This window comes from Dryobates pubescens, chromosome 18 (assembly GCF_014839835.1).
Source record: "Dryobates pubescens isolate bDryPub1 chromosome 18, bDryPub1.pri, whole genome shotgun sequence".
In the NCBI taxonomy this organism is placed as follows: domain Eukaryota; kingdom Metazoa; phylum Chordata; class Aves; order Piciformes; family Picidae; genus Dryobates; species Dryobates pubescens.
Genome location: NC_071629.1, coordinates 8867786 through 8880284, shown reverse-complemented (window position 1 = coordinate 8880284; position 12499 = coordinate 8867786). Strand labels below are relative to the sequence as shown.

At 40.4% G+C, this 12499-nt stretch overlaps 2 protein-coding genes across 5 annotated transcripts in view; both read right to left on the bottom strand.

Annotated features, from left to right (window-relative positions):
• Window positions 1-3861, bottom strand: part of MTMR1 (myotubularin related protein 1) — a 38401-nt gene extending 34540 nt beyond the window's left edge. For all 3 annotated transcript variants that reach the window (XM_054169404.1, XM_054169405.1, XM_054169406.1), the window contains exons 1-2: window positions 3610-3861; window positions 802-907 (exon numbers count right to left, since the gene is read on the bottom strand). In XM_054169404.1, coding sequence (XP_054025379.1) covers window positions 802-907; window positions 3610-3728 — 225 coding nt within the window. In that variant the 5' untranslated portion in view covers window positions 3729-3861. The remainder of the gene's footprint in view (window positions 1-801; window positions 908-3609) is intronic.
• Window positions 3862-4826: 965 nt separating this feature from the next.
• The window catches only part of MTM1 (myotubularin 1), a 39326-nt gene continuing 31653 nt past the window's right edge, over window positions 4827-12499 (bottom strand). Inside the window, exons 13-16 of one of the 2 annotated variants that reach the window (XM_054169521.1) lie at window positions 10305-10397; window positions 9390-9503; window positions 8863-9039; window positions 4827-7309 (exon numbers count right to left, since the gene is read on the bottom strand). In XM_054169521.1, the coding sequence (XP_054025496.1) occupies window positions 7142-7309; window positions 8863-9039; window positions 9390-9503; window positions 10305-10397 (552 nt within the window). In that variant the 3' untranslated portion in view covers window positions 4827-7141. The remainder of the gene's footprint in view (window positions 7310-8862; window positions 9040-9389; window positions 9504-10304; window positions 10398-12499) is intronic. The other variant, XM_054169522.1, reaches the window with a different exon arrangement.

The window sequence follows — 12499 nt, the reverse complement described above, 5'->3', positions numbered from 1 at the left end:
ACAGTATCTTCATTTGACCATTCTGCATGAAGATCATGAAACTCTTCCAAATATAGGAAGGAGAAAACGGATCTAGGTAGCAACAGTCCGGGTTTCTTAAAGGGACCTGAAAGACAGATGACTTCTAACAATTTGTAAGAGAAGTAAAACTACATATGCTCTACTCAATAGCTCAGTTGTCTGGCTCCATAATGGACACAGCAAATAAGCTGAAAGAATAGGGGTCAAAAAGCATAATGGAACCTATAAGGTGTTAATCCTGTGCAATCATTGCCTGAGTGACAACAATGCTGCTGGGAGGGAACGAAAAACATGATTTGTTTGTTTGTTTGAAGTGAAATGCTTTCTCTCCTGGTGAAACCCCATGAAAAAGGATAGTCATTTATGTTCCTTGCAGAGTAACAAAGACATGCATTTATCTGGAGAGCTCTATTCTGCACTATGAAAGACACACACTAGAAACTATTTCAACCTCTAAACGTACTTAACAAAAATTTTCCTATGTAGTAATCAAAAGAAAAGACAACTCACTTTTGACATTTTATTCAAAACATTGACTTTTAGTTTTCCTTTCACCTCTCTCTTAACTTTTATTCTGTAGACTTCAATGCCACTATTCCAAATACAGAGGAAACCATGAAGCTTATTCAAGAGACTCCTACACATAATGAGATGTTTCTAGTTCTGAAACATTCAGCAATTTCCTAAGTACTCACCACCTCATAATCAAGGTAGCAAGGACTTTCATGATCATTCACTGTTTTACCTTAAACAAATCAATGCATTCCTCAAATCACTTACCCTGTAGTCTCTGGACACACCTTCTGATGGGACAGACCCTGAAATCTGACTAGAAATGGTTGCAGCTATCAGCTGTTTACACCATTCCACATGGGATCCAGTCGGGCTACAAAACCAGAAGATTTCAAATTATTTAGCAACAATTCAAAATGTATCTTGAGAACAGCACAGCAACTGAGCACATCCAGAAAACAAGACCATAAATAATCACCAATGTAAAAATTAGCTTGCTTTGCAGGCAGAATGCAACTATTGTGCTGATTAAATTAGGGAAAAGGATTTTACTAGAACTTATCAGAGCTGTAGAGCTGTCAGTAGGTTAAAAGCAAGGTTAGGGTCCTAGCAACTTGTAAAATGTTTCCTTATGCAGAGTAATTTTTTTCATCATTCACACACTTACTACTTGAGCAAATTCCTTCTATGGATGGTTTGAAGAAACAGGAGACTCCTTACACTTTCTTTATTATTATTTCCTAATTATTCAGTAAATTCTCAACATTAAATTATGCTAGAATTTAAAAATCTATACTGCATTAGTGTTGCATTCTGTATCAACACTAAATGTAGGAAACACAGGTTTTCTAAAGGACTACTTCTAATTAGCCTTTTTTTTCCCCCCTTATTCATAAAACAATCTCTGAGTAATCTATGGGACAGGTCTTCCCATGCTACAACAAGGAATTGTGCACTGTAGGGTGTTTATAGGAATCCTAAAGACAAAGCACTTAACAGGAGAATCCACCACATTCCTGATGAGGCATTTTGAGAACAGTTGCCTGAACTAGTGCTGCTTACAGATAACACTTTGAAGAGTACCAGCATCTGATGAAATCCTGAGAATGCCAGGGAAGTGGCACAGCAGTCTCAGCTGATGCCTTGGATAACTGTGATTTCATCAAACAGCTGGGCTCTTCTACAGATCCAGAGCTTGTTCAGAAGTCAGATACAGAAAGAAAATGTTAATTCATTTTTAGAATTAATTAATAAACTGTGGAATCTGGGAGCATCCTGTGACATTGAGGTGAGTAACTACATACCCAGCACCATAGGTGCTCCACAACTAGGACATTAAGACGGTGGGTAACAGCATAAGATGAACAATTACTATTTAACTAGAGGTCTTTTCTCATATGAGCTCTGCTAGGATAGGTAAATACAAGGTGAAGATACATGCAACAACTCCGTATCTGAACTGAAAAGCTCTTTCAGAACTCCTCTAATAAATTCTAGTAGCTTTCTCCCCATCTGCAAAGTTCTACACAGCACTAGATCACAAAATATCATTTTGCTACTATAACACACCTATGCTATTACTGCTTGACCAAGGAAGATACTCAGCTTAGTGCTGGAGTCCAGATTCACTGAGAAAAACTTTTAAGTTTTGCAAAAGAGTACATGAGCTAAAGCCTACAGTAATCCTTTTCTGGTCTCATTTATTGCTCCTCTCACATCTCTTAGTTTTTAGTGCATTTCTTTCAGAATTTGCTTGTTTCCAAATAAGTGTTTACTTGTTCATTAAGGAATTGTTTTTCTATAGCTTATCTTCACCAGGAATCACTACAACCACAAAGTTAACAGCAGCAAGAAAAGGAATCTGAGCGCAGGCCCATCTCCTATAATCACTGTCTCAAGATGCATCAGTGTACCACAGGATGATGATCACACTGACTTACCACCATCTGTCAAGTGGGACACCCACTAGTACACTTCCTTTCATTATGTCTCATCTGAGATCACACACATTAGTGTAGCCTGGTACCACCACACCAGCAAACCAATTAACTATATGACAAATGGACATTTTAACTTTTCCAGGGTATAACAAGATTAGGACAAGAAGAAAAAAAATTAAGTTGACAAAGTGCATTACTAAGGAATACAAAGATGTTTTAGGGATGGGAAATGGACATTTGCTTTCCACCTTCACTGGAACGATGTAGAACTCCCAGGTTTCTCCTAACAGAAAAGAGAGACAATATGGAGACTAGAACTCACCACTTATTTTTAAATAGCCTTTTCTCTTTTTTCTTTATCTCGGTGAAACTAGTTTCTACTCCTTGTTTAAGGATTTTTCAATTCAGGTCTGAAGCCTGCCTTTAGGTGGAAACTTCCAAAGGAAGGAGTTGCTCTGCCAGGGTCTGCAGAGGAGATGGGGGAGCACCTGGCACTAAACCCTGCTCACCTGCAGCCTGCCACTGAGCCACAAACCATCACATACACATACAGTTAAACGGGGACACACAGCACCGCTCCAAGACTCTTACAGCTCTGCAAATGAAACACACACTTGAATGGGGGGGAAGAGGGAGGGGGCGGGGAAGCGGGAATAAAGACTTCATATCCTAGAACAGTCTCACTTGGGTTTGGAAAGATGAGAAGCTGCGCACTTCCCAAAAACCTAACCCTGGGCCCAAATCTTGCAGGCAGCCTCAGCCTTCGCAAAACCGATGACGTTAATGACTAAGAGTAGACAACCGCAAGCAGGAAACTTTGACAACAGGCAGTTCCCCTGCCGAGGAAAATCTGCCCTTAGCCTGCCCGGTTAGGCTAAAATGAAGCCCCAGATTGCAGCTGCCGGGGCTGGCCGGCTCCACGCCGCAGCCCCGCTTCGCTCTCCACGCCGGTTTCGGGGCGCGGGGCGGCGGCGGGGAGGCCGCCCGAAGGCCGGGGGCTGCGATACGCCGAGGCGCGAGCCGAGGGACGCCGCCGCCCGGCCCCGCGGGGAGCGCAGGCCGCGGCGTCCCCACCGCGCGCGGGAAGCAGAGACACCCCCCCTGGCGCCCGCCTTTCGCCGCTGGCTCCGCTCACCTGTCCAGCGTCTCCGTGCTGGCCTGCCGCGACGCTGTCCCCGCCGCGCCTCCCGCCCGCACGGGTCTCCGGCTCACACCGCCGCCCTCCACTGCCGGCCCCGCCGCCGCCCGCTCCATATTTCCGGCCGCCGGCGGGACTCGCTGCGCCGGCAGGATGGCGGCCTCCCGCCCCTCCGCGGGTCCCCGGCCCGACCCTACCGCCTCGGCCCGGCACTCTCGGGCCCCGGCGGCGGCCGAGCTGTCACCTGGCGGCGGAGCTTACCCAGAGGCCTCCGCGCCGCCGTGAGGGCGGGCAGCGGCCCCGCGCGGCGGGGGAAGGCCCGGCTGCAGTCGCCCCGCGCACGGGCTTCGGGGGTCCGGCCCGGGCCCCAGATACCCCAGCACCTTGCCGAGGGGCCACGCTGCTGGATGGAATGGACGGGTGCCAGCTGCCACGGAAATGTGCGAACACTACACTTCCAGTGTGCCAGTAAACGTCTGTTAGAGGCAAAGGGCTTAAAACTGACATCTTTTATTTTTTCCCCATCACACACATACATGGCAGACGGTGTCAAGCTGTTACCCCCCCGCCCCAATGTCACTCAACAAATGACACCCAGCTCCAGAGCAGTCCCGTGGCGGTGTCCAGCAAGGGCAGCTAACGCTGTTAAGGTGCACAGATTCCTGGTCAGTTATGAAAACCTGGCTTTCTAAAGCAGGAACAAAATGCTCAGTCTGAGACAAAAACTGAACTCAAGGCAGACTTTACAAACACATCAAAGGAGGTAGCATGCAAATAATTTCTAGGGTACACCCATAAACAGTGATGTTGGGGTGGGTAAGGCATGAGCAAATACAGAAGGTATTCAACAAATAAAACTTTCTGAACAAGTAGTTGAAGCCCAGCACAAATGCTAGGTTGGCTTCTCCGGTCCATGGATATAAGTAAGGAAAGGAAAAAACTAAAATACTGTTCCAAGATTGCTATTCCATATCGGATACTGGGCCTTTACAGCTGCTGATGTTCACATCCCCGCCCTCCTCCTAACCCTCCCGGAAAAGGCACTTAGCTCCTGAACTCCCTTCACTCACCACCTCAAAAGCTTCTCCGGTTCTTGGCCATTACAGCCACAACAGGGAACCAACCACGTTTAGGGGGCAGCTGCTGCACCCACGGGTCTGGGGAGGCATACAGACTTGCTGTGTGTGCATGCAGTGTGCTGCAGGAGCGCAGCCCAGATCACGCACTGAAGTGGAAAAAGGGAAAAGTTAGAATTCTGTTAACATTGTGTTTGTATGCCTTCATTCACAACTTTAAAGTTGTATTTTCCAGAAAGTGTTGGATTAAAAACACCTCTATGCCACGCAAAAACAGAATTAAAACAAACATCTGTCGACTTGGGGAAAAAAATAAATTCAAGTTTGCCCAGAGCTACGTTAGAAAGATTCAAAGACAGAAATTGGACTGAACCAGTAAGAATGGTATATATGTCATGATGTAAGTGCAAAAAGCTCCTTTCCATTATATTACACTCTCTCAAACACAATAGGTTATCATGTAGTGTTTACACAGTAAAAACAGTTAGATTTTTCTGAACTTCGCACTACTCGGAGATGTCATCAATACATTCAACTCAAATACAGAAACTTTAAATATTCTAATAAAAATAGCTTTTGTTATAGCTTTTCCACAAGTAGAAGGCAAATATACCAGAGTATGCATAGCTTTCAAAATGTAAAGTATATAATGAACAACCGAGTATCCTTCATCATTTATCTGATGTGATGCATCTTATTTAGCTTAAAGCAAGATTCTGGGACTGTGTTGTTATTTTGGAAACAAATTGAGGAACATCAATGGGAAAGTGAAATTTAGAGGACAAAAGTCGTATAAAGCACATACATTAAGAACACACATGCTGTATGCTCTGAGCTTCCCTGAAAAAAATAGTGCAATTCAGTGTATATTCTGAATCAAATGAAGAGGCGGTATACTCTTATTCCTCTGAAAAAATACTGTTCTAAAAATATTCAGATGTCCTCCAAACTTTGACTTCTTTTATCCAACTACAGAGCTTTACATTTAGTTTTCATATGCAAAATATTTACACTTTATAAACTTGCAGAATTTCTAATAAACTGTATTACATATACTTACACAAACCTTAATTTATATATATATATATATTCCTATTGTATTTTGCAGATCCAAACTCACCACATGTACAATAATTTACAATGACAGAAGCCTCAAGCATCAAAATATGTCCTGTAAAATAACAATATTAGAGTCCTCTACGGATTCTGAATTGCAGTATTTCCTGGATTGCCTGAACACCATTAAACTTTTGAGAATATGCAAAGTTTTCATTAAATCTCAAGTAGCAAGGTTTGTGCTGTCATAAGAAATGCCTGCAACTATTTAAAAATAGCTGAAAGGAACAAATTAAAAGGTTTACAAGAAGCCTCTGAGATGTAGGCTTGAAACTAGGATTCACTGGAAGGTTCCATGTAAGTACACACACTATATGCAAACCTCATATACTAGGAATAAATTTGATGACCAAGAATTAAATTAAACAGTAAGCTATAAATGTGCAAGTTTTAAACAGTATATATAGCTGAAAATTTTTGCCTACTTTGGTATAAAATCTCCTTTAAACAGGCACATTTAGAAGACAAGCACAAGCTTTAGTACTATGGCTATTGCTCGATAATTAAGCAATGTCTCTGTGGGTCTGGTTTTAATTACATAAATCTTCTGTAGAACCATTTTATTCTGTATTAACCCAAAGAAACGATACTGCCAATGGTGATAACTTGTAATATACCTTAGTGCTGAACAGTTAGCCAAAACAAGACCTCTCAGAATGCAGTACAATCATCATTGTTAAAAAAAATAAAATCAATTTCCAACACAAAATAGATTTTTCTCATAGTTTGATATCTATTGAGCTATTTGAACTTTAATTAGAAGCATGCCAGTGAAACTGCTTCCATAGATTTCTTTTTTTTTTTTGAAACAAAGGAAAACTTGGAATTCTCAGGTAATGAGAAAATTTCAACACTTCTCTCTGAAATCTTATGTCTATTTATTTTTCATCTCATGAAATCCACCACCTTTTTTCCTAACAGGAATACATATGCCCCTACTTTTATGCAATGTGAATACTCCTATTATCAATAATAAATTTACTTGTGACATGTAAGACTGAGCATGAATTTCCTTACAGGAACATAATCTACAATGTAATAAATTAAAGCATTCTTATGAAACCAATAAATCAATTTCAATTGTACCAGATATTCCAAAATAACTCTTAAAGTCCTCCATAACTGGAAGTTTATTAGTAATGTTCCCCATCCACAGGTTCTGAAAGGCACGTAATTGAAGAGGTGGTTTTGCTTGAAGTCCTCCTCAAATGAAGACAGTCTAAAATAATTTGTGTTAGGACAGTCTAATGTAAGGCATTAAAATATTCCTCTTTATGCTATAGATCTATGTTAAGCACCACTTGCGGTTACAGTATAGAACGAAGCCAAGATTTTCTTCAAAAATGGGTTTGTACTTGAGACACCATTTGTGAGGGTGATGCTGATGAGGATGATGAATTGGATATCTTAGAATTATTTGTGATCTGTAGTTCTTCAAGTCTCCTTATGTAATCATCACGTAATGCAAGGAGCTCCATGTAACGCTGCTCCACCGGATTTGGCTGCTAGAAAGAAATCTCTATTAGTCTTATCACTTCAAGTCCAACTACTTCTACGCAGTTAGGCTGCTGTAGTATTTGTGCACTCTTGGCAGTACTTGTAGTTTCCAATATTGTCCAGATTGTTTATGAAAGTATTAAAGAGTACTGGCCCCAGTACTGAACCCTGGGGAACAGCACTTGATAGGCCACTAACCAGGATTTAACTCTAAGCACTACCAGCCACTACCAGCCATCCAGACTAAAGTCTGATGCAGAACATCCTTGCAAATAATAGCACCAAGGATGGTCATTAAAAAAATGGTTCAGGCCACATGTCCACTATTCAGTTGCTTAAGACAAGATGAAACATTTGTTTTGTGTGCAGAAAAATACGAAACTGTTGCATTTTGCAATAAAAATTGGTGAAAACGAGAGACCAGTAGTAGCAGCACAGATGATCGCATGGGTTTGCATTTCTACTAAGAAACTCCTGCCACAAACCTCTCCTGAATAATGGCACAGTGCATTTTAAAGTAGATTTACAGCTAATTTGCATGCCCAATAATCCTTCACTCTCTAGAATAAATCTCTAGATTCACCTTTTGCAGAACACCCCTCATCTTTCACAGCAAGCAACAAAAGCTTTAAAACTAGAGCTTCAAATTAAAACTGGCAACGTACTTGTAAGAAAATACAGCCAACTGTCTAGCTTTCTTGCAGCCTCTAAAGCATTGTAAATAATACAGGAGATCAGCTGCAGAAAAGGAAGTGCATTGCTTGAAAACTCCCAATACATTCAGGGGCTGGACCGCAAGGACTGCTTCTGTCAAAGAAATCCCTCCTCTATCTTCTCATACTCAAAGCTCAACAATTTGTAAAGAGCACCCACCATCTTTGCATTGCACATAACTGAGATTTCTAGCAAGACTGTAACAAACACTGAGTGCCCACATATTATACATTAAAAGCACAGAACTTAACTGTGTGTAATTTGATAAAAGCTTTTCTGGGCATCCAATCTGATTCACTTGTATAATTTTCAATAACAGCTTTCATTCAACACTTACACAGCATAAACAATGTTGGGACAAAGTTACATAAAAAATGACAATATTACCATAAGCCATCAAGACAGATAGCAGTTTTGAAAGAAAGGACTGAATAGGTCATCTTAATTTGTAAGAGACTGAGCAAATGCAGCTGAGCGTGTTTGTGATGCTAATGCCCTAACTCTCCAGGGATCAGTAAGACTCATTTCTAAGCATTGTCATTCACCCTTTAGTAGCATCAAATGCCCTTAAAAAAAAGTGTTCTCCAGCTCTGTCCCCAAGAAAAGGGACTAGAAAGAGCTCGAGGATGACTTGGTAGTAAACAGTGTAATAAGCTTAGTGGTCTGAGGAGAGCTGAGCAAGTCGACAAAGAACTATATCACCTTCACCTTTTCTTCTCTCTGCCTGTAAAAACACAGTATTAAAGACCTGAAGAGGTTACAGGTACTCTTTTACAAGTCAGTTCGGACACAAAATCCTGTTTCCAAAGTCTAAAAGCATTTTGCACATTACAAAGAATGTACTTACTTGTTGCCGAATTCTTGGGTTCCATCTGATGTAGTAATTGACCCAGAGCTCTAAATGACGCATACTGGCTACCGGATAGAGCGCTCGATTTAGCTCTTTAGTATAAAAAGGATTTGTGTATTTAGATTTTTCAGTGTTTATCAAAGACCATAATGATAATGTTTTCTCAGTCACTTTCTAAAATGAAATGGAAATAAGAGCAGTAAATATTTGCACAAAATCAGGAAATTCATCATAGAAGCCATGATTACATTCTAAAAATTAATACACTTCTGATTTAATTAGAAGCACAGCTCCTGTATTAGAAATATTCCCAAACCAGAGCTTGACAAGTATTTTAGTGACTGCATAGTTTTCAAGCTACTAAACCCCGAAATTTCACCATGCAACCATTCTATAATAAGAATAAAGCCAGTTCAAAACCACTGTCATACAGGGAGTACAAACAAATACAATACAAGCAAAACTTTTTGTAGTCATGCAGAATGAAGAAAGCAGTATGAGTAAGAAGCAGGGGTTTGACTAACCTCTTTTTCTCTATGAGACTCACTATTATACAAGAAAGTACCAAACCGACAGCTGTACAAGTGATCCAGGATTGTGATCAAAAACTGCTCATTGAATTCAAAGGCCGTAGGGAACTAAAAGCAGAAAAGACAAATTTGTTCTTTAAAAGCAGGGAGAGATGCACCTGCCCTGCTTAAGAGGATAAAGCAGTGTTCAGAAGCCTGAACACACCTACAAATAATGTTTGTGGTAACCCTTTCATATACTTTATAGCAGAGTATGTGTTCAGATGACATGAGGTGTTAACTTTATCAAACTAGTCCCCAAAAAATACTCTTCTCATAATTTTGTAACTGCCTTTAACTTCAAAAAATATTATAATACAGGGTGGTTACAGTTAATTTTACTAGGGAGACAGAGTAAGATACCTGCACTGGACTCTTCATAGTTCAGTACCACACAGGAAAGGAACAGTTTGGCCCTAGATGGACTGTTTGCTGCTTTGTTTCTTTACTTTCTGAAAATACATTTCAATCACAGCACTCAATAGCTTCCAAGCCTCCTTTTCAGGCTTTTACAAAATGTGTCCTGTAGTGAAACAGGCCCCATTAAGACAGTTAGATGCAATTCCTTTAAAACCATTCTGCTGGGGGTCACATCTTCCAAGGCATTTCTGTGAAGCCCGTAGTTGAGACACACCAGCCTTGCATGCATGGTCAACACCATCTTAAGCAACAGAACTGCAACCTGTACACCACATTTAGAAAAATGGTAGTGATTGTATGATTGAAAAGTAAACACACTCTTTTTGACTACAGTGTCAGAGCACAGGGGTACGCTGCCCTCTTCAAATACTTACTTTTAAAGTAAAGATCTAAGGTTTTCATTCAGCAATCTCTTAACAATGTTGCCTTCTGAAGAATAACATCACATACCTGTTTAGACATCTGCCACACACAATCAATGAACTGAAGAAAGATGGGTGATCTGTCTGCATCAGCATGATTTTTATCACCATGGCCTATTCTCTGAAATGAAGCAAGACAGCCTCCTGTTAACCAAAACCGTCTGGTTTATGGCAAATAGATATTGTTTCTTATTTTGCACTGGAATATAAATGCTTCTGTAACACAGTGACCTGTTCTTATGATTTCAAAACTAGTTATTTCACCAAGAAGGAAAGATGTAGATACACAGAAATACTGCCAAGGTATTTCAAAGATGTCCAAGGAAGATCCTGAAGTGATTATTTCACCTATTCTAAGAAGCTGCAAGTCACTGGACAAGCATAACTGTAAAAGCACCCATTACTTCACATGTAACTAAGACATGTTTTGCACTATAGTTATTTAATAAGTTTGTCAAAAGTCAAGTTATATATCTGCCTTCTTTTGTCATTTAAGTCACCCAGACCATCAAACTATCCACACAGGTTTTCCTCTTTCCTCTCCAAACCTGAACTTTTAAGATTCACTCTGAGGTTTTGAACACAAGTGAGCTCAAAGAAAATGAAGACGCATGTAGAAGGTTAGAGTGAGCTGCTTATTCTGAGGAGGCCAAAGTAGCAAAGGAGTTCTCCTCACAGACAAAAAGTAGGTTTGGTAATGGCTGTTTCCTTCCTTTTCACATTTGATAGCTGAGAACAGCTAAAAGATTCAGGAAAAAAAGAGATAATAGTAACTCTATAATTCTGCTTCAATATACTTGCCAGAAGGAGACAAAAGAGCATGTATGTTGAACTAAGATGCAGTCTATCTGCCTGTAAGACAGCAGGCTTAATGTCTTAAGAACATGAAAAATGATAAACCCAGTACACTATTCTGTACTACGATTTGAAAGACAGTTTAAAATAACAGAATTAAATAGCAGGAGATAGGGGGAGATGAGGGATTACAGCTGAACTCGGCAGTGGCAGATCACTAGAAAAGCGTTCTAAGGAAGACAAACAAATTGGTTTGCCTTGCTCTCCAGTTGTCAAGGTTAACGGATACATGGTAATGGTGATACAGGTGCTGACTAAGTAGTAAAGTACTTTCACTAGGATGCCTGAGTATATTCCATCTAAAATTATATCTCATATTTACAGGCTGCCCAGAGAGGTTGTGGAATCTCCTTCACTGGAGACATTCAAACCCCACCTGGATGCCTTCCTTTATGACCTACTCTAGGTGATCCCACTGTAGCAGGGCGGGGTTGGACTGGATGATCTTTTGAGATCCCTTCTAACCCCTAATATTTTGTGTTACGTTGGAATGCATTATTAGAACAACACTGCATATATCAAGTATTTTATCATCTGGATAGGGACTAATAAGTTCACTACACATAGAAAAGGTGGGGTAGGGAAATCCTTTTCAACAAGGAAACTTAAGAACGTAAGAAGACAACATAAGAAATGCTCTATTTTTCTCCAGCTTCCCACTTGAGGGAAGGCATAAAAGCAGTTTCAGAGATGAGGTTCAGGATGTGCTAGCTGAACTGAAGTGCCTAGCCCTCTATTATTAAAACTTCATCGTCCTCTCCAACAACCAAACTAACTAGAGCAGGCAAATATTTTCTTCTTGCATTACCAGTTTTCATCATAGAATCATTTAGGTTGAAAAAGATCTTTAACATAATGAAGCCTGTTAACCTAGCACTGCCAAGTCCACCACTAGACCATACTCCTCAGTACCACATCTACAGGTCTTTTAAATATCTCTGGGGATGATTCCACTGCTTCTACAGAACACTGCAAAAAAAAGAACTGCCTTCACTATAAGCTAAACAACTCATCAAATCAAAATGTACAGCACTCACAGAAAACAGTGTGGCTTCAAACATTTCCAAAGATTGCTACTTGGTTTCAAAATAGTCCAAAAGGAAGGTAAAGGAGAAGCCTCATCTCCTAGTCTTCTCTGATCTTCTAAGTAGAAGTTTGGGAGGACATCACTGTTCTGCCTTCTCATACTCTTTGCTCAGTAAACACAGTGACTAGCAATTCTGTGTTTTTAAAAGGGATTTAGAGGATAAAATATGAGCTCAGAGAAAAAATAGAAAAAAAATATTAATCAAACAAGTCCAAAACCTCTGCTCAGATTTACCTGCGAGCATTTTAAATTGGAATTCCAAACTATTGAAAAGAATTATC